The sequence below is a fragment of the Malus sylvestris genome, chromosome 6 (assembly GCF_916048215.2).
Source record: "Malus sylvestris chromosome 6, drMalSylv7.2, whole genome shotgun sequence".
NCBI lineage: Eukaryota > Viridiplantae > Streptophyta > Magnoliopsida > Rosales > Rosaceae > Malus > Malus sylvestris.
In genome coordinates this window covers 760765-783221 of record NC_062265.1, presented here as the reverse complement: position 1 = coordinate 783221, position 22457 = coordinate 760765, and the positions used below count along the sequence as shown (strand labels likewise).

Sequence of the window (22457 nt, the reverse complement as noted above, 5' to 3'; positions counted from 1 at the left end):
AATATAGTACAAGTAGAGTGAAGTTGGGTACCTTTCAGACTCTAGAATGAGTATGGGTCCAAAGAAAAAGAATAAAATATTAGATCGGAATATGAGGCCGGTTTCGGGCCCATAAACTATTGGGGTTGCTGGCCCAACTAATAAAATTGTTTTTATCTTCTGGGTTCTGGACTGCAGGTTCAGTGGGCCCAATAAGCGCGGCCCCAACAGGCTGTAGAAACAAAGAAGAGCCCACGGAGTCTCGGGTCGGGCGAGAGGTCAACCCAGCATGGCTGAGCATTGTAGTTACATTTTCTCTTAATATTTAACATCCACATTTCTCTCTCGGTCATCTCTTCGATCCAGCCTGCAAGTACCAACCTCTGGTTCCCACGCATTCGATTCGACTTGCCATTGTTTCTTTCTGTAAGGAATTTCTGAGAGAGAGATTCAATTTCTATCCACTGTGTATCTATATGTATATGTGTGGTATACGTCCTGTATGATTTGATTTGGGATTCGGGGATTGCGATTGTGTTGAGCGGGTGTGGTGGTGATCTGGTGTGAGATCGGAGGAAAATGGCGGGTCCGTATGCGGATCAGCTTGAAGCCTACTTCAGGAGAGCAGATTTGGATGGAGATGGCAGGATCAGCGGAGCTGAAGCCGTCGCTTTCTTCCAGGGTTCCAATTTGCCCAAACCAGTTCTTGCTCAGGTTCCTCTCTCTCTCTCTCTCTCTCTCTATATATATATATATATATATGTATGTGTATAAAGATTTGAATCATCATCTATTTGTGTGTGTATTTGTGGATTCATAAGCTTGAATACCTATCTGAATTACCACAAATAATATTTAGTGTATGAATTCTGTCATTTGAGAAACTAGGAAATTTACAAAGTTAATGGATTGCTATAGACCAACTTCACATTCCTCTCACCTTGTTCTAATGGACAATTTTACAACTTCATTGTTTTGGAACGAGTCTATTATTTGTCCTAGTTGATATTCAGTGAACATTGTGCCTAGTTGGTCATATGTCTCTGTGTTCTGTTCATCTTATTGTTAGTATTATACATCACGGTGTTGTAACAGCTTAAGATTGTTGGAAAGTTTTCTGTGTTGCTCTTGCTTGTGCTTATATTCGGACTTATTTAATCTACAGAATTCAGAATTTGATTTAGCATGGTACTTCTGGCTGACCAAATGTTGTATGTTTACGAGCTGCAGATATGGATGCATGCTGATCAGAACAAAACTGGTTTTCTTGGTCGGCCAGAATTTTATAATGCACTCAGACTTGTGACTGTTGCACAGAGTAAGAGAGATTTAACTCCGGATATTGTCAAGGCGGCATTATACGGTCCAGCTGCTGCAAAAATTCCTGCTCCACAGATTAATCTTCCACCCACATCTGCACCTCAATCAAATCCAGTGGCTGCTGCATCTAGGCCACAGATGGGTATGGGAACCCCGCCAACATCTCAAAATTTTGGATTTAGAGGACCAGGAGTTCCTAATGCATCCACAAACCAGAATTATTTTCCACCCCAGCAAAATCAGTCCATAAGACCTCCTCAAGCCATGCCGACTGGAATGCCTACTGGCGTTAATTCTCGTCCACCCCAACAAGGTGTTGGAGGTGGTATGGGGCCTCCCAATGTTCCAAACTCAAACATCTCAAATAATTGGCTTGGTGGAAGCGCTGGTGCATCTCCTGCTGGGCCCAGAGGGGTTAGTCCTTCCATGCCCTCATCTACACCAAACTCACAGCCTCCAGTTTCCCTGCCGACAACTGGCGACTCCAAAGCATTAGTTGTTTCTGGCAATGGATTTGCATCCAGTTCGGCATTATCAGGTGATTTATTTTCTGCAACTCCCAGTCAACCGAAACAGGAATCTTCTGGGTCTATATATTCTGCTAGAAGCATACCTACCCCATCAGCCACTCTTCCAGTTTCCAGTGGGCCCCAATCTTCCAGTAAGCTCAATGCACTTGATTCATTGAGTGCATTCACCATGCAGCCTTCTGGCAGTCAGTTTCAGCAGCCGCAGGGACCTTCAAACCCAAGCCAGCAGGTTTCAGCTCCAGCTTCTTCCTCTTTTCCATCATCTGGGAGTTCAGTGGGAGCAGGAAACTCTACGTCTGGAAATTCGCAGATTCCTTGGCCAAAGATGAAGCCATCTGATGTCCAGAAATATTCAAAAGTGTTTATGGAAGTAGACACTGACAGAGATGGGAGAATCACTGGTGAGCAGGCACGGAATCTGTTTCTGAGTTGGAGGTTACCAAGAGGTAAGGTTTTTTCATTTGAATGTAAACATAACTAATGCACTAGGTTAGATGACTAATCTTTAATTTAACAATTTTAAAAAGAGAATAAGTAACCCATTTAATTTTTCTTTAAATGAAGTTCATCATTCAGCATTTCATATGGTTATTTGTTAGAGTTTCTTGGAATTAGTGGATCAAATTGGTAATGTGTATATCACATTTCAACCTCGTGATCATTGAACATGTGTGAAGGGACTGATTTGAATAGGATATTTGGGGTTCAGTATTGGTAAACTGTGTAGGTGATGTGGTGGATTTTCATATGTGAAAAATTATATTAGTAAAATCGTTGAAAATATTCAGGATGAAAGTGTACATTTTGGTGGTGATGTGGTTGATTCAAATCAGTTTTCCATTCATCTATGAATGGACATTCAATTTACTTTTACAGTAATTTAACTGTTCGTCATTGGACAGGTCAAGCACTTAAGTTACATTTATACAGTGGCCAAATTTAATTTTGACCCAAGATCTTTGTTACCCTCAAGATGTTTGTATCGATGGAATTATGCTTTTTGTTTTACATTTAATTGGACAATCTTTTTGAAGACTTTGTTTGGTTCAACAAATGCTCAATAATGTCCATTTTTGCCTTTCTCAGAGGTTTTAAAGCAGGTGTGGGACTTATCTGATCAAGATAATGACAGCATGCTTTCCTTGAGGGAGTTCTGCTTTTCTCTCTATTTGATGGAACGTTACAGGGAAGGTCGTCCTCTTCCAGACACACTTCCACATAATGTGATGCATGATGAGACTCTACTCTCAATGACCGGTCAACCCAAAATGGCTTATGGAAATGCAGCTTGGAGTCCCAACCCTGGTAATGGCTAGATTTCTCTTTTTACATTTAGTGTTCGCCTCGTTAGATTGCTCATTGGATACATGTTCTCCTTGAATTTAGGTTTTGGACAACATCAAGGGATGCAAGGTGGACGACATCAAGGGATGCAGGGTGTGACACCTGCTGCGGGTTTGAGGCCACCAATGCAACGAAGTCTTCCCCAGGCTGACGGTGCATTGCAACCGAATCAGCAGAATTTGAGAGTGCGAGGGATGGAGGGTTTGAATACAACCCAACATGATAATGGGAAGCATGATTCAGCTAACTCAAATCCTGAAGAGCCTAAAGATGCAGGGAAAAAGGCAATTTCCTTTCTTCTTTTTATTCCGATGTACACAGTCTTGCTTCAAGTTTTAACAGTCTCTTTTATTTTCTGCGGTGTCATTTGATATATTGGTGATATGAATTACTCTAACAATCTCAGACAGGAAGTTCATAACCCACCCCCCCTTCCCCTCGAAGTGGGTCATGTTGTCCCGAACAAGTTTCCTTCTTCCTTTTCTCCTAAGTCCTAAGCATGATAAATCACTTCTTTGAAGCAAAATTTTCACTTAAGAAACTTAGTTTTTACAGAGACAGAAAGCCTAAGGTTTATTCAGTTTTGCAAGTCTAAGTAACTTATAAATTGAAAGACCAGCATAGCCATTCTAATACACAAAAGTATCTTTAAGAGATCTAATGAGAAAATAATAAGCATCCTACCTGATCACGTTAGGTCAATATTATTCACAGTACAGTATTGTATAGAACGCTGTTCAACAGTTAGATTGCAAATTGAGTCCCCTCTAAATTTCCAGTTCAATCCAACATCTTGAACAAGGAAAGACCAGAGATGTTACTGTTATCTTAATATCATTTTGAACCTCATAAAATTTGTTTATGCGGAAATGATCTCAGGAATATTTTGTAGACAGAATATTTTGTTGAATCATCTGATATACCTCCAGTCTTGGAAAAAAAAGAAGAGGTGAAGCACAACAGTCTTGGAAATTGCTCCTCGTTAAAATAATTAATCCTCAGTCAAACAGTTTAAGAATTGCATCTTGAAGTTGGTTATTGTTTAAACATGGAAAAAGGTTTTGTCTGAAGGGGACCAAAGACAGTTATTTTTCAACCTTGATTTTTCTTTATTTTCCATGCTTCGTGTATTTGCTTTTTGTTTATTTTCCTGCAATATTGTTGGTGTTGACATATTTTTGGAGTTGAGCGTCTCTTGCCTTTAAATTTGTGAGTACTCACTACTCAATCATTCTTATTCCTCTCCCAACCCATCTTAGAATGGAGGAACTTTTATACGATTTTGCAGAAAATAATGTGCTTTGTCAGGTTTCATATTATTGATAATTTGATAATTATATTTTCTTCTCAAAGATTTTTAATTTTTGTCTTCATGGGATAAGAAATCATTCTTTTAATCATGGCAGGTTGAAGAAACTGAGAATGTGATTTTGGACTCAAGAGAGAAGATGGAGTTCTATCGCACAAAAATGCAGGAACTTGTTAGTAGCTTCTGTCCTTGGCTGTTTTTCTTCTGGTCATTGGTCTAGAGTACTGTTAAATTTCCTTACAGTATAGCTCAGTTGTTCAATTGTATATATTGATATATTGATTTGTCCATAGGATGCGACAATAGAGGGCTTGTTCATGGGGGTAGTTGAAATGCCTTGTTTCACATTATATTGGTGTCTAGTGATTCTATAATGTTAGTTATGGTAGTGTGGGATCAGAAATAATAAATTGCTATAGAAAGTGATTTTAGTAACCTTCCTACCGGCAGAAAGTTATCTGGCTCAGTTGATCCTTGAATTTCAATCAAGTGACTTTGTCCACTTTTAAGTTCTGAGATATAATGCATTCAGGCATTGCCTCTGGTTCTATGTTTCTGCTGGGTTCAGGCATTGCCTCTGGTTCTATGTTTCTGCTGGGTATTGTTATAAGCTTCTAAAGCAGTGGAATTTTGGCCATAGTGCATGGTTTCTGCCTCTCTTAACTTTCTTTTGGTCATTTCTTACAGGTTCTGTATAAAAGCAGATGTGATAACAGATTAAATGAGATCACAGAAAGGGCAATTGCTGACAAGCGTGAGGTATTTTCTTACAAAGATGAATTGTACTACTAATATTTAGCAAGAATGGTTTCCCATTAATTCATGTTAATGAGTTGTATTGCAGGCTGAGTTACTGGCCAAAAAATATGAGGAGAAGTACAAACAAGTGGCAGAAATAGCATCTAAGTTAACTATTGAAGAGGCCACGTTTCGTGAAGTTCAGGTATTTATATTCTTGCTTCAGGAGTATTGGTTTATTGCAGTCATGCCATATGTTGCAGGCATATATATGTATTTCTTTTTCTTTCTTCTGCTGTTTTCATACACGAGTAATAATACTCAGTTCCCCCCAGTAGCTGCTTTATTATTCAAATGCAGTCATGCCATATGTTGCAGGCATATATATGTATTTCTTTTTCTTTCTTCTGCTGTTTTCATACACGAGTAATAATACTCAGTTCCCCCCAGTAGCTGCTTTATTATTCAAATGTTTTGTTGTGTAATGAGTGCTTTTATTACTTTGAAGTGTGCCTTTTTTACAACAACCTTCAATTTCATTGCTTATATATTACTCGACTCATTCTCAGGAGAGGAAAATGGAATTGCATCAAGCAATTGTTAAGATGGAGCAAGGAGGTAGTGCAGATGGTATTCTTCAGGTAAACTCCTTCCCATTAGCTATGGTGAACTATGCGTGTAACTTTGTTTGTTTCTAATGCATTGTGTCTACGATAGGTCCGTGCTGATCGTATACAATATGATCTTGAGGAGCTAGTAAAGGCTCTTACAGAACGTTGCAAGAAACATGGATTAAACATGAAGTCAAGTGCAATAATTGAACTTCCAACTGGTACTACAGTTGCATTCGTTTTCCTGTACTCTATTGTTTCACTTAAGCAATGTCCCATATTCAAGGAGAATACAAATAATCTAGTATATCACTGTATACTCATTATAAAGAAAAGGAATAACCTAATCAGATACATTTAGAGTGAGCTTCAGTTCAGGGATCCTTCAAATAAGCTTACTTGAGGGACACTCTTGTAAGACCACTCCACAAGTCAAGTGCAATCAAACTCATTTAGGAACCCGCTTAAGACCATCAACTGAGTTTAAGACATGCACTAGCCTGTTTGTTAGTATACAACACAATTATCCATGTGGGTTTATCTGCATGGAAGTCTTAATGCCTTAAAAAAAGTGCATGTTTAATGTGGCCTTGTGCATGGGAAAGTTTTGTGGAAACTCCAAGGAAGAAGACTCCAAGTTGCTTTAATCTCACACCCTTTTTATATGAGAAACTAACTTTATATATTGTTTAACCCGTTGCACTTATGCTTGAATTTATCATTATTGATGTGTGCCTCCATTACGAAGTCCCAACATTTAGCCTTCGTATTTTGCTTTTTTTTTTCCTGACATTTTTTGCATGTGATGGTTCTTAAGGTTGGCAACCTGGAATTCAAGAGGGAGCCGCTGTTTGGGATGAAGATTGGGATAAGTTTGAAGATGAAGGTTTGTCCTCTTGTTATTATATTTTTGTTGTGTTTTTAATGAGTTAGTATCTAGTCATTATTCTCAAATATGCAGATGCACATTAAGCATGGTAATCCAACAGAGATGTTGTAGAAATACTTGCTCATTCTTATATGTGGACATGTCAACTTTTTCAGGATTTGGTAATGATCTGACAATTGATGCCTCGGCAAAAGCACGATCTGCATCTGTTCAGAGGGAACGTACTTCCCCTGATCGTAGTTCCACTCCTGATACATCATCATTTGCTGATCGCAAGTCAAGGAATGGGGAACATGCCTTTGGAAGTGAATCTGTTTTCGCCCATGGTGAAGATGAATATGGAAGAAGCTCAAATGGTAGTCCAGCTGCCAGGAATGCTCCAGAAAGCCCATCAGGAGAGTTCTCTGACATCCATTATGGTAAAAGTTCTGAAGCAGATGCAGAAACACATGGGTATGGAGTTAATTCAATTCTTTACTTATGACTCTCTCTCTCTCTCTCTCTCTCTCTCCCCCCCCCCCAAAACACGCACACACACACACAAAAGTCCTAACACTGATTTTATGAATTTCTGATGACAGAAGTTTTGATGAATCGACCTGGGGTGGCGCCTTTGACAATAATGATGATACTGACTCCGTCTGGGGTTTTAACACCAAGGTACTCCTGGACATGCTGAAGCACACCATTCTAGCTCCTGATTATTAGATTACACCAAACGAACTAATCTTTCCCATATTTGATGCCAACCTGCAGGGCTCAGATGCTGAGAAGCATAAAGATTTCTTTGGATCGGACGACTTTGGTCTCAACCCAATAAGAACTGGTTCCCCCCACGCAGAAACCAGCTTTCAGAAAAAGAGCCTGTTCTTTGAAGACTCTGTTCCCAGCACTCCGCTCTCCAAATTTCAGAACTCTCCAAGATACAGCGAGGCTGGGGACTACCACTTTGACAATTTATCGAGGTTTGATTCCTTCAGCAGCAACAGGAATGACGTTGGCTTTTCTTCCCAACCTGAGAGGTTCTCGAGGTTCGATTCCATAAATAGCACTAGAGATTTTGGGGGCCACACACGGTTTGACTCCATAAGCAGCAGCAAGGACTTTGGTCGGTTTGACTCCATGAGCAGCAGCAGGGACTTTGGTCAGGGTCGCGAGCCGCAGCTCACAAGGTTCGACTCCATAAACAGCACCAAAGATTTTGGCCAGGGTGCATATTCTTTCGACGAGACTGATCCATTCGGCTCTTCTGGGCCATTTAAGGTCTCATCAGAGAGTCAAACATCGAAGAAAGGATCTGATAGCTGGAGCGCTTTCTAACGGGAAATCCACTGTACCCCGTGAAAAAGCCGAAATTTCGTTACTTGTTTTCTCCATTTTGTTTCAGGGTTGAGGGTTTGTTTATGGTAGCCAAATTTTTGTGTGATAAATTCTGTATAAGTGTATGGCTTGGAAGAACCTGTATTGTTGTTTGTATGGCCTTGTTGTATTATTTGATGACAGACCATTTATATTTGTTCAATACGGTGTATAATTTATTACTCATTTGATCTGAAATAATTGACAAGAATAATCAATCGTGTTGTATATCAAAGTTTGGAGTGCTAATAATAATTTCTATAAAAATATAGACAATCTCGAATTCTCAGCCTTACAATGTACGATAGACCGGTTTACTTGAGTGTACATTAAAATTCAGAATGTTAATAACAATTTTCATAAAATAAAACAATCTCAAATTCTCAGCCTTGCAATGTGGGTTAGACCGGTTTATGGGGCAATTTCGGAACGGTTCGAGCGGTTCGGTTCTTTCCCGTTTTATTTTCTGCCGTAGTCATTATCAACATGGAAAAAAAATGGTGGCGGACGAAATGAAAAGTCTGCTGGGTTTGGAGTTAATTGTAGTTTTTCAAAGGGCAAAAGGGTCAAAAAACTTGTTGCTGGCCTGGCTTAACGGGTTTTAAATACAACCTTAATCCGCACCCACACCACTCAACAAGTTGACGCTGACACAGAGAAGCTCACAAGCGAAAGCAACGAAAGATGGGTTCTTCTGCCGCTTCTCTGACCAATCCGCTGACATCATCCTCCCTCTCCGGCCCCTCGGAGCTCGCTGCTCCCATACAGTTCTGGGCGGCCTGCCCCACCACGACTACCGGCCTAAGGTCCACCAGTATAACCAAGATCAATGGTTTGAGGCTGAAAGGCAAGTCTTGGTCTTCGTCTGTGGTGTGCAAGGCTGTGTCTGTGAAGCCGCAAACCGCTGTTGAAGGTCTCAACATTGCCGAAGATGTCACTCAGGTATAACCATTTTTCACTTTTTTTTTTGTTCTCTGCGAAATGCGAATTCCAGTAGGTAATTGGCTGCTACGTTTGATGTCAATATTCGAATGCGATTCTTGATTTTTAAATTTAATTAGTTTAATCTGCTTACTTGATAGTGCATTTGTATTCGTAACTGTAGATTGGTTTCATTTGATTGATGTTGTGTTGTTGTTGGTTGAATATGTTATGGAATTGTAATTGGTTCTTGGTTTAATTGTCCCCAAATTCATTTTCAACGTGCTTTGAATTTTGAGGGGTGACAGGGGTCACGAATTACTGCCGTTTTTTCCTTGCAAATGATCGAAATTATGAAGCTGGTCGGTTTGCTTTGTTGAAACTATAGATGGCAAGGTTAAATTTCTCTCCATTACAAGTTCGGAATAAGGAAGTTAGGAATATCCACATTTCTTACACTGGTTTTGTTTTTGTTTTTATTTACTTTTGGGATGCTTTGATTGATGCTAGTGAGGTCAACCCTCATTGTGGATTCACTTGGGGTTTGATTTCCTTGTGGAGAGAAGAAACGATGTTGTGAGTTACTTCAGGTCTACTCTTCACTGTGGATACCTTTTAATTAACTTGAAAAAATTGATAATATCTAGGATCATTTGTAAGAACAAGAGAGAGGTAGTTTTCGCCCTTCTAGTTTCGTTTTTCATTTTTATTTAGTGTACTTGATATCGTCAACTCTTACTTAGGAATGTTAATTTGATACAGATAGCCAAATACTGTATCTTTTTTGTTTTATTCAATTAACCCACTATTTAGGTTGCACAGTTACGTTATCTCCAAGAAAATTCAGAAGGTTGATGGAGCATGTCATATTCGTAGCTGTTTTGCTTGAAAGTGAGTCCATGTTATTGTTATTATCGTCGATATCGAGATCTTTCTGGGAGAGTGGACCTGTGTGATTACTCACACTAGACAAAGAAGGATGAAGTTTGAAATAATTTTAATCAGCATTGTGCCATATTATTTAGTTATCTATATTCCTGATAACTAAATAAATTTTAATGAAAGCACCAATAGGGTTCTACCCTTTTAAACTACTTTATGATAATTCTAATGCCATCAACTGTCACTTGTGAGTATATAATTCTTTCAAACTATAAATGGGCAATGTTGTTTTTTTAAATCAGAAAATTTAAAAGTTAAGACATTTTAGAAATTGAATTTATAAGGAGTTGAGAAGGTCGGCCCTTGCTGAGATTAGGGTAGCATTTGCTTTTTGATTGAATAAATGAATAGACATTGCCTTTTGTGAAAATCTGGAACATGCTTAAATAGGCTGCAAGATCTAGTTATAAGGAAGTTCTGGAATAATCCATGGAAGTCAGAGTATTTAGTTTAGCTGCATGGAAATTAGAATCGTATGATTATTTTATATTTCTATATAAATATTGGCTCTAAAAAAATTGGAGTTCATTGAACTTTAAAATCTGAGAAACTTAAACTATGTTTCTTCATGTGATTATATCGTTTAGAATTATTCTTGTGCAGGGACAGAATATTTTCAATCACTATATCAGATGCTTCAAGCTGTTTTTCTTACCGAGAAGTCTTTGTCGAGGAAAGAAAATTTCAATATGTATAGTATACTGAAAAGGATTAGTTTTGTCTCCTTTGATGAGGCCTGTTCTAGTCCACCCTAAAATCCAATATGAGAATTCATAGTTCGTAGAAAAGCACACATCTCTTTCTTCTATATTTTTATCAAGATTCAAAGTAAAGCATGGAAGTTCTTTTGCCTTATGTCATACCAAACACAAATAGCTGAGAATGAGTGAAATTTTTTGATGTGGTGTTGAGTATTGAAAATGTAGTTAACTTGGGTTGGGTTGAAATGCTGATCTATGTGATGGTATTATTTGAATTTTGTTGGAAATGCTATTTCCCTTCTTAACACTGAGTACAATAGTACTGAACGTTCCATTTTCTGGTTAATAGACATAACTAGAAATCATGTGACTACAATGTGTACGTGTTTTTCTTCTAAATTTGAATTCTTTTTAATTCATTTGTTACAATCGCTACTTTGGTGATGCAGCTTATTGGGAAAACACCAATGGTGTACCTGAATAATATTGTAAAGGGGTCGGTTGCAAATATTGCTGCCAAGCTTGAGATTATGGAGCCATGTTGCAGTGTCAAGGACAGGTGAGGAAGCATTGACTGTTATTCTGGGTACTCAGCACTTGGATTTTTTTGGTTTTTTAATGTGATTCTGAAACAATATTCTCAGACTGATGTGAGAGAAACAAACCCCTGGATTGATATATGAAATGACATAGTTAGTTGATAATGAACTCTACATTTCATAGCTTAGCTTTCAATAAATAGCAGTTATGGAGAACAAATTTCCATATATAATAATTGCTGGTTTCAAAAACTCAAAAGCGTATGGCAATAAATGTGCATTACTGGCCTTCTCCCTAATTGTGTTTGTATGAGTATTGTGTAATTGCACATCTTGTTATGATGAAAGCTAATGTGTTTATTTGTCTTTTGATTATTGTAAATATCATATGTTTTATATTCCTACTATTACTAATGTGTTTGATGTTCATCTTCAGAATAGGTTACAGTATGATAACTGATGCTGAGCAAAGAGGACTCATAAAGCCTGGACAGGTAGCTTGTTATGGATATAAATTTCATGATGTTGTTAAGACTAAAAAAAGAATATAGTTCTTATGCATGTGCGCTAATGAGTAAGATGGTTTTTAATTAGGCTGCATTGCTAATTGGCTCTTTGGTTATTCCCTAAAGTTATTGCTCTCTGACCAGCCATTAGTTCTTTGGTTCTGATTTCAATTCCAATTAGGGTTCCTGTTGCAGAGGGTTAGTTCTAAAAGATGCCTATATACTAAATAGTATCATAATTCATAATTGCGATGCTGGCCATCTGTGCATGCATCGTGCTATATTTTCCACCTGTAATTGGATGTCCTTCAAATATTGGCTGCTTTTCATCGCCATGTCTTTGTGGAGTGTAGACTTGTGTTGAACAAAATTTACAAAAATTCATGGAATCATGTAGCAATGTTCTTTTTCCCATAATTTAGTCTTGGCTGTTTAAAACTTGAAATGAGTGCATGGTTCACATGTTTAGATATTTGTTGTTTTGGTTCATGTAAAATCAGACATGCCTGTGAAGCTTCACTTTGTTTCCTTTTCATAGTTTCTTTACATTCTTGACATTGTTTTATTCCCTTATTTTTTTAGAGTGTCTTGGTGGAACCCACGAGTGGAAACACAGGCATTGGCCTTGCATTTATAGCTGCAACTAAAGGATATAAACTTATCTTGACAATGCCAGCTTCAATGAGTTTGGAGAGAAGGGTTCTTTTAAAGGCATTTGGAGCTGAGCTTGTTTTGACTGATTCAGCAAAGGGAATGAAGGGAGCAGTTCAGAAAGCTGAAGAAATATGCAACAGTACTCCAAATGCATACATGCTTCAACAGTTCGACAACCCTGCTAATCCTAAGGTGTCTTGGCTTCCTATCTCTACTCTGTTTATTATTTAACACGGGTCGTTTTAGCATCTATGCTATTCGGCCACTTGCATTTGCATTTACTGCCAGGTTTCAGTTTTGGTTTTCTTTCTTTGTCTTTTTGTAATTGTCATATGCCTACACAAAAGGCCAGAGAATTCATGTTAGTTTCGTTTTACATATCCATAGTGATGGTGGACGTGGTGTTTATATCCTGTCCATGGGAATATTTGTACAGTGCTGACCTGCGGCCCAAATTTTGTTCATTATATGTCAAAAAGCAGAATAGTGCTTTGCTTAACCTTGGAAAGAACATTGTGTAGCTTAACCTTGGAAGTATATGGAGTTGGAAAATTGGATAATATTCAACTCAAATCCCAGAGATATTCACATGAAAGAGAAAATTGTCTCTTGGTAGATTATTTTTCTTCTTAGATAGTAGATACGTTCACTTTTCTTTTATCTGTTATGATCATTTGCTTCGAACTTTACTTTTTTTGGCATCCAGAAGCACGTGAGTTTGACCTTTGTCACCTTTCCATAAGGATAGCAAATTGGCAGAGAGATCTTCTAACTAGTTGTAGTGTGATGACATTCTGGCTTCCAGTACAGTTAGATGTCTATATTTATATTGGATGTTCTATATGCAGATACACTATGAGACAACTGGTCCAGAGATCTGGGAAGATACAAAAGGCAAGGTGGATATATTTGTCGGAGGAATTGGAACAGGTGGAACCATTTCTGGTGTAGGACGGTTCCTTAAAGAGAAAAATCCTAAAGTAAAGGTATGTTGTTTTTCTGATTCACAGTTTCCAAGACATACATGCAAACATCCTGACCAACCAGGATCTGATAGCTTCACCTTGAATGTGTCAATTATAAGGAAAAGTTAACTCGAATCAGTTCCTGGTTTATATCTGTATTGGCTGGAGGGAAAATTGTTTTTAAACAGAAGATTTTTCTTCATTTGCATTCCTTTTCTTTTTCGCCGTCTTTCTTTGTTTTCCATTCTGTTATTTATGTTTCCACCATCTGATCTTAAAAATTAACAGATTATTGGCGTAGAACCAACGGAAAGCAACATCCTTTCAGGTGGAAAGCCAGGTAAGATAGTAGAGCAGCATTCTGATCATCTTAATGCAGTGTTTTTAAAAATATTATGTCATTTGTTCGTTAATTACATGCTTGTTTACTATTCATTGTCGAAAATGTAGGTCCCCACAAGATTCAAGGGATTGGAGCTGGATTTATACCTAGAAATTTGCACCAGGATGTTGTCGATGAAATTATAGAGGTCTAAGATCTTATTCCAACTCAATCTAGTTACATTATCCTTATATGAAAGCTAACTTTCCAAGTTACACAATCAATTGTGCTTACGTTAACGTTTGCAATACAAATCATGTTTACGCTGTAATTGATCCTATCAAATGTTATTTTTCTTGTCATTTGTCTATGTATCATTAATTACATCAGGTCTGTTTGGAATTGCTTTCTAGTTTTTTCTCACAGATAGTGATCTTGGCAGATCTCAAGTGATGAAGCTGTTGAAACTGCAAAGCAATTAGCACTCCAGGAAGGCTTGTTGGTACATGTTTTCTACTTTTCATCTAAATTTATATTTAGACGAAGGAAAAATTAACTTAATCCTCATTCTTGGGTGTTGGGATTAATCACCTCAAGTGGGAGATCACATTTTGGACGATTACATTAAAGGGATGCCTTTTTTCCACACATAGGTTTTAGATTACAACCGGAGAAGAATTGGAAGCACATTTTTGACGATTAGATTAAAGGGACACTTTTTTGCACACATTTCAGCACATTTTAGCACATTCGGTCGACGACATGAAACCTTTTTCATTGTCAATGGAGCAAAAATGAACTTTCTTTCCTCAACCTCTCCATCTGCGACATTCTTTCACAGCCCATGAATGAAACCAAGTAGGGAAAAAGTCCATGGAGTAGAATGTAGAGTTGAGATCCAATTTCAGAATATTTTCTAATAATTATTTCGTATCAGGTTGGGATTTCTTCAGGAGCAGCTGCTGCTGCTGCAATCAAGGTTGGTAAGAGGCCTGAGAATGCAGGGAAGCTTATCGCGGTATATCATCCTCTCTCTATTTTCTCTTAAAGTAATTCTTTTTGCATAGAATTTACATACTGCAAGTTGGGAAGATATAAAAGGTGTTCATTTTAGATCACGCACACACAACATTATACCGAGTGCAGAAGATTGCGTAGGCTCTAGAACTTATATCCTACAACTGAGGTGGGACTATGAAAATGTAAGACTTTTTCTTCGAATTTTTTCACATGAGATGGCTTGAGATGGTTTCACTGGATGCATAGTTCCTACAATTGTTGCTGGCTCTTATATTAGATTAGATCTTGTCCAGAAAAAGAGGCCATAGATCTTACTTAGCTTGTCACAAGAGGTCTGTGGAATTCATGTGGAATCAAAACTAGGGAATTCCCACAGGAATTAATTCGATTGTGCACGTGGCATCTTACTTTTTACCAGTTTGGTAAAGGGGACAAAAGTCACTCCATGTTTGGCATGTGTGCTTGTTGGTTGGATTCTATGCAGTCAAGGTAAAATCTCACTCATGGAGTATAGAAGCATGATATAATGACGGACTGGTAGTCCTGGTTGTTCACACTGTCATTACTTTCTCGGGCTGTTTGTTGTCTGATCTGCGCGCACTCAAAACTATATTGCTTTCAATTCTTTGTGTATTAATGCACTTGAGAATTTGACTGCTTCCAGGTAGTCTTTCCGAGCTTTGGTGAACGTTATCTCTCCACCATTCTTTTCCAGTCAATCAGAGAAGAATGTGAGAAGATGCAACCGGAGCACTGATTTCCCTTGCTGAAGCAATTTTGTGACAGCGATGCACACTGTTTATCCCGAAACTTTCCTTTCATATTTTCCCGTTCACACGTTATTTCTTTTTCCGTAAATCTCCTTGATGTACTCCTTAGAGATAGGATCAATGGTATAAGAGTGTCCATTGGTAGCCCGGTTGCTTGACATGAATATTTTGAAATACTCAAGATGGAGAAGAATTTGCTGGTGTTGCTTATTTGAGGGCACACCTGTTAATTCATTCAATCGAGTTCCATAGTTCTATTTTTTTTTTTTTTTGTTACATCTACATAAAGGCAAAAGAAATAAAACTGCATTTTTCAATGTTTAGAATGGCCATGAGGTTTCAATTTCCTCATTAAATTGATGTCTAATTCTTCATTAAATTGATGAGTTTTTAGTCAAACTTGGTACAAATGTGGCTTATATATCCACCTAAATTACGAGTTTCACGCTCACCATGTAATCAATTTAATTAAAATTTAAATAATTTGTTGGGAAAAAGACATAAAATAAAGTTTTAAAACCTAATGTGAAAAAATTAAAATCTCATTATTCAAAACAATCCCTACTTAAAAGGGCGTAAAATGTAAGCCCCAATAAAAACAAAGTTTAAGTTTGGCCTGTCTGGGGTCCCGCTGTCGTCCAAATTATACGCTTTACTTCCCAGACTTTACAAAGGCTTTGTGTTTTAAATTTTGCTACTCAATTTAGCCTTTTAGCAATTATATATATTCAATTATTTGATTGATGGCAAGTGGCTTTTTATTACAGTAGTGGAAATGAGTTGTACATTTACATGACCGTGTGAGTTCGAATCCGTCAATAAATAATCTAACATCTAATCTAATAAAATTTATCGTATACGTATTCATTATACTTCCGAAAAATTGCAATTTATGATGGTCTTGCTAAAGTTTTCTATTCTCCTTCCACTTCAACAGTTCTACTCACCCACTCTACTTCAATTCGAAACCAAGTCACGTACCTAATAGTCCTTTTTGCCTCTTCTGGTGTGGTGGCAATAATAAGGAAAAAATTTCACAAATAGAAAAACGTATATTATTTTTCAATTTAAACCACAATAGTAAGCGACAATTATATTACCGTTTAGTGATATTTCACTTGTAAATTATAAGTAAGATGTTGTGGTTCAATTGTTATGAATGACGAGTTCAATAGCAATTCATTTTTCGATTCCGTAATATAATATCGTTTGCTTGTGTAGAAAAATAAAATGACGCAACGGCACCGTTTCGGGTTCTTTTTTTTATTTTTATTTTTTAACCTGTAGTTAAATAGTCGTTGGCTCCCGGGTGAACCCGCCAGCCAGCCAGCCAGCCTGGTTAAAGTGGGGTCGGGCGGCGGTGTGAAGCTCTGGTTCTTACACGCAGAAGCTGGAAGAGTAGAGATGACTATTCTCATCGAGTCAACCTTCTCTCTGTCTTCAATTCTTGCGTACAAATATCAAATTTAATTTTTCTCTTCCTTTTATTTATTTATTTGTTCTTGTTGGTATTTGCTGCTGTTGTTCTTCTCTTTAATTTCTTGCCTTTGGGTTTTTGGCTTTTGCTTCTTGTCTCTCTCTCTCTCTCTCTCCTCTCTTTCTCTCTCTCCCTTTTCCTCAGATCATCAAACTTCATACTTTCACACTGCACCATCATCAACAACCACATATTACAATAAAAGAAAACCCCAATTCCATTTCTTTTATTTTTTATTTTAATGAAAAAGAAGAAATTATCTGATTTTTTGATCCATGGACGAAGATGAAGTTTGTATTTGCTCATGCTTTCCTCAACCCCTATTCAAAATTTGTCTGCAATTCTCAGACCTAAATTAGAACACCATCTTTGGCCACCACAGCCCCATAACTACTCAAAGGTATGCTCTTCTTTCCTTTTCTTGTGCCTTTTTCTTGGTAATTTAGTTTAAAGCATAAACCTTTTGCTAAACTTAATAGTTGGGCATGATTTTCATTCATAAATATGTAATTCGGTTATCTAATCTTATCTAATCTAATCGAAACCCTGATTTGCGCGGTGATCAATCTGTCTCCGCCTCGGCCCTGTGGAAGAAACCAACATAAAGATCATTAATTTGCAGTTTCTTAGACCACATTCTATCTGGGTTAAGTGTTGTTGTGCTTTATCTTATCGATCCAGTACTCTTATTGTGTTTTTACTTTAGTTTGCTCCCTATTTCTACCGCTTGTCGTTCAAGTGGGAAATGCAAATATTGGATTTTGCAGCTTCTTCCTGAGAAGCTGACATCAAGCTGTTGGCGTTTCGTCCAACACCTGGATTTTAGAGATTCCACATATTAGTTTTGATGATCTGCAGGATATAGGAAATTTTGAATGTTTGATTCTGACCTCCAGTTCTTAGTCAAACATGATAATTTGCTCCAAATGTGCTGCTCTAGTGTATCTTACTGACCCAATCTAGTATAATTTGTATAGAACATTCGTGCAATGCAACTCTTGCAGTATACTGCACATCCAAAGTTAAATCCTTTTTGCATTGAAATGGAGTTAGAAAACAGTTCAGTTCATTTCCCATACTCTTTGAGCGCGTTCATTTTGGTTCTCGTTTGATTTTAGAGCTGATTCGGATTTACCGCTAGTTTGTGATTGTTGGTGTGCTGTTCTAACCGTATGCTGTATTACTTTGTTGCAGTAGGAGGATTTAGGTCAGATGGCCGAAAGTTGGCATGGAAATTATGACACCGGCAGTCCATCAGATGACAGCCATAAGTTTGAGCGATTGCACATCGAGCCTATTTATGATGCATTTTTTTGTCCTTTAACAAAGCAAGTTATGCGCGATCCTGTTACCTTAGAAAACGGCCAAACATTTGAGCGAGAAGCAATTGAAAAGTGGTTTAGGGAATGCAAGGAGAGTGGAAGGAAGTTGGTCTGCCCACTGACACTAAAAGAATTGAAAAGAGGTGATCTAAAGCCTAGCATAGCATTGAGGAACACCATTGAAGAGTGGAATGCCAGAAATGAAGCTGCTCAGCTTGATATGGCTCGTAAGTCATTGAATCTGAGCAGCTCAGAAAGTGAAGTTCTTTTGGCCTTGAAGTTTGTCCAGCAAATCTGCCAAAAAACAAGATCAAATAAGCATGTTGCACGCAATGCAGGGCTGATACCTATGATAGTTGACATGTTGAAGAGCAGCAGTCGTAAAGTAAGGTGCAAAGCTTTGGAAACCCTTAAAACTGTGGTGGAGGATGATTCCGATAATAAGGTAGTCCTAGATTTTTGTGTTTCTCTTTTCATTTTCCATGAAATTGCTATTTCTAGGGCCTCATACTAATATTTGTTTGGTTGTAGGAAATATTGGCTGATGGGGATATAGTACGAACTATAGTGAAGTTCTTGTCTCATGAGCAATCCAAAGAGAGGGAGGAAGCTGTCTCTTTGCTGTATGAACTATCCAAATCTGAAGCCTTATGTGAGAAGATTGGTTCAATTAATGGAGCGATTCTTATTTTGGTTGGAATGACAAGCAGCAAATCAGATAACATTTTGACTGTTGAGAACGCTGATAAAACATTAGAGAATCTGGAGAAGTATGAGAACAATGTGAGACAGATGGCTGAAAATGGTAGACTGCAGCCTCTTCTGACACAAATTCGTGAAGGTACTTGTACTTTCTCTTATCTTTACACTTAGCATGTTGCTAGAAGTAGGACAACCAAACAGCCAGTGCTCTTTGATAATTTATTTCGCACTACATGTCCTGCAAATATGGTAAACATTCATTTTTGTATTTATTTTTTCATAGACAAAACAAAAAACCGTTCTAACTGCAAAATTGAACTATTGTATTTTCTGCACCTTGCTTAGCGTCTCCAGTCCACTGCAGCTTGCATGATTCTGCTGAGTGTTTGATCCAAGACGAGTTTTCCTACTTATGAGACAACTATCCATTCGTTATTTTTTTTAATAATTAAATGTAGCTGTCCCGCCTATGACTTCTTGGTCTAAACTCGAGTACAGATTAATTTTCTCTATCTCCACCTCTGATTATTGTAGTTTATGGGGGGCTTTACAATTTAGTGGACTGTTGGTATTAGTTTGATCTATACTTTTCTTTTATTGTTTCAAACGAAGATATTTTTATCTCTCTCAAAAATTAAAAAAAATAATGTTGAGCATAACTCAAATTTCCTTGCTGATATGATTGCAGGCCCTCCAGAAACCCAACTTTCGATGTCTAATTTCCTTGGTGAGTTAGTTTTGGACAATGATGTAAAGGTCCTAGTGGCTAAAAGTGTGGGTTCAGCTTTGATTAACATCATGAGAAGTGGTGATATGCAGTCAAGAGAAGCAGCTTTGAAAGCTCTCAACCAAATTTCATCTTGTGAGGCAAGTGCCAAGGTACTGATAGAGGCAGGAATACTTCCGTCTCTGGTCAAAGATCTCTTTTTCGTTGGGACTAACCAGCCTATGCGACTGAAGGAGGTTGCTGCAACAATTCTTGCTAATGTTGTTAGCACAGACTATGATTTTGATTCCATCTTGGTTGGACCCGATCAGCAAACGCTAGTCTCAGAAGACATTGTCCATAACCTACTACATCTCATTAGCAACACTGGACCAGCAATCGAGAGCAAGCTTCTCCAGGTTCTTGTTGGACTCACTAGCTCTCCTTCAACTATTCTGAGTGTTGTTGCCGCCATTAAAAGCTCAGGGGCCATTATTAGTTTGGTGCAGTTTATTGAGGCTCCACAAAAGGAATTACGTGTGGCTTCCATTAAACTTCTCCAGAACCTCTCTCCACATGTGGGCCAGGAGCTAGCTGACGCCCTACGTGGCACAGTGGGCCAACTTGGAAGCCTAATAAAAGTCATATCAGAGAATATTTCAATCACTGAAGAGCAAGCAGCAGCCATTAGTGTCTTAGCTGAACTACCGGAGAGGGATCTAGGCCTTGCCAGGCAGATGCTAGATGACGGTGCCTTTGAGCTGGTACATTCTAAAATAGTTAAGATCCGCCAAGGGGGGAGTAGGGGTGGCCGCTTTGTGACGCCATTTCTAGAAGGACTTGTACGAGTTCTAGCCAGGGTTACACTTGTGTTGGCTGATGAGCAAGGTGCAGTTTCTCTGTGCCGTGAACTTAATCTTGCTGCACTTTTCATTGAACTTCTACAGTCCAATGGACTGGAGAATGTACAGATGAGTTCGGCAGCAGCATTGGAGAATTTATCACAAGAATCCAAAAATTTGACAAGATTGCCCGAGTTGCCTACACCTGGTTTCTGTGCTTCAGTTTTTTCATGTTTTAGCAAGCCACCTGCCATAAACGGATTGTGTCGGCTTCATCGTGGGACGTGTTCACTTAGAGAGAGTTTTTGTCTCTTGGAGGGACATGCTGTGGAAAAGTTGGTAGCTCTTCTGGACCACACAAACGAGAAGGTGGTCGAAGCAGCACTTGCAGCACTCTCTACTCTGTTGGATGATGGGGTTGATATCGAACAAGGGGTTATGGTGTTGTGTGAGGCAGAGGGGGTGAAGCCTATTCTTGACGTGTTGTTAGAGAAACGGACAGAGAATCTGAGGAGGAGGGCAGTCTGGGTAGTTGAAAGACTATTGCGGAGTGATGAGATAGCCTATGAAGTTTCTGGAGATCCGAACGTGAGCACCGCACTTGTTGATGCCTTCCAGCATGGTGACTATCGAACCCGGCAGATTGCTGAACGTGCCCTGAAGCACGTTGACAGGTTACCAAACTTCTCTGGTGTCTTTCCGAACGCATGATAGATATCTTCCCCGGTGGTTTTTATTGTTATAGTTTGCGAAGCTGCCATTGGAGGGGGGTATATATTTGTTGTATGCAGATTTTTCATTTGTTTTGAAAGAAAGCTGTTCATTTGTTTTTAAGGATGGTGGTGTCTCCATCTACTTGGGTTTCTGTTAATCAGCTGCATTTTTTGTACAAATTGTTAAGGAAAATTCTGTTATACCCAGATTTCGATTCTGGAACACCCACTTCTTGAACACCTCTTTTTTTTTTTTTTTTTTGTTTGAGTACATCGAATTTTTACACGAGCGGAGGGGAAGTTTGGCTAAGCCAAACAATGGAGAACCTAAATTCTTTTTTGATTTGTAAGGATTTGTATGGATTTGTATGGACAACTCCCACTTGTATTATAGATTTCTATGGATTTGTAAGGATTTCTTTCATGGATTTCTTAGTATTTCTTTTTTTACTCCTACAACATAAATTCTTTTCTCAGTGCACAATCTAAAAAAGACATAAACATATATATATATATATATATATATATATATATATATATATATATATATTGATATGGAAATATAAACCAATCAAATGTCTTTTCTTTCCCTTTCTCATTTGAATTGTGATTTTTTTACGAAAAATAATTTTAACTAACCAAAACAAGTAGTGCTTCGTAAATCAAATGTCTCAAAATTAACCCTTTTTCCTCAACAATTGATTAGTTCATAATGTGTTGTTTAGTCTAAGTACAGCTACCAATATAAATAGGCTTTGGAAGATGCTTACACCCTTACACTAACATGATTACACGAAAAAGAAAAGAAAGCTTGAATTGGCAATAAGATTCTTAGTAGTAATTTTCAAGAGTTCAATTAACATGTGTTCTATCTACAAGAATTGCTAGTAGCCATTAACATTTCCCATCAAAGCATTACAAGAAATACTATTACACAGTCCAAAATAAAGAAAATAAAAAATTTTAAAAAAATTGTAATTTGCAACTGGGACTGTGACAGATGAACGTGAAAGGAAATCAAGTTGGCAGGTTCTATGTCTGGAAGAAAATGGAGAGTGAGAAAGAAAGGTCGAGTTGTAGAATGGAGAGAGGGAAAGAGAGAGAGAAAGAGAGAGCGAGGGGGTTGAAAAGAAATCCTAGGGGTGGAGGTAGGATTTTGGTATGCTTATAATCCAAGCGACGGGGTTGAAAAGAAATCCTAGGGGTGGAGGTAGGATTTTGGTATGCTTATAATCCCTTCTCATCCTACAAAATCTCTTATTGAAAGAAATCCTTC

General features: G+C 38.0%; 3 protein-coding genes across 4 annotated transcripts; all 3 read left to right on the top strand.

Annotated features, from left to right (window-relative positions):
- Positions 1-307: 307 nt before the first annotated feature.
- Positions 308-8242, top strand: LOC126625958 (actin cytoskeleton-regulatory complex protein pan1). 2 transcript variants are annotated; one of them, XM_050295083.1, is made up of 13 exons: positions 308-693; positions 1210-2275; positions 2916-3134; positions 3216-3457; positions 4580-4654; positions 5170-5241; positions 5327-5425; positions 5790-5861; positions 5938-6052; positions 6649-6717; positions 6876-7173; positions 7305-7380; positions 7477-8242. In XM_050295083.1, exons 1-13 carry the CDS (start codon positions 559-561, stop codon positions 8038-8040), a joined length of 3102 nt encoding a protein of 1033 aa, XP_050151040.1. In that variant the 5' UTR covers positions 308-558; the 3' UTR covers positions 8041-8242. The 2 variants fall into 2 exon arrangements, with proteins under 2 accessions (XP_050151040.1, XP_050151039.1); XM_050295082.1 differs by having other exon boundaries at positions 7302-7380.
- Positions 8243-8703: 461 nt separating this feature from the next.
- On the top strand, positions 8704-15653 carry LOC126625963 (cysteine synthase-like). Its single transcript, XM_050295093.1, has 10 exons — positions 8704-9021; positions 11093-11202; positions 11619-11676; positions 12271-12534; positions 13191-13328; positions 13596-13647; positions 13758-13837; positions 14072-14131; positions 14567-14647; positions 15314-15653. Exons 1-10 carry the CDS (start codon positions 8764-8766, stop codon positions 15404-15406), a joined length of 1194 nt encoding a protein of 397 aa, XP_050151050.1. The 5' UTR covers positions 8704-8763; the 3' UTR covers positions 15407-15653.
- A 1126-nt stretch (positions 15654-16779) lies between these two features.
- On the top strand, positions 16780-21410 carry LOC126626414 (U-box domain-containing protein 44-like). The gene is made up of 4 exons (XM_050295740.1): positions 16780-17296; positions 18091-18663; positions 18750-19059; positions 19609-21410. The coding sequence occupies exons 2-4, from the start codon at positions 18109-18111 to the stop codon at positions 21177-21179; spliced, it is 2436 nt and encodes an 811-aa protein (XP_050151697.1). The 5' UTR covers positions 16780-17296; positions 18091-18108; the 3' UTR covers positions 21180-21410.
- The last annotated feature ends 1047 nt before the right edge of the window (positions 21411-22457 follow it).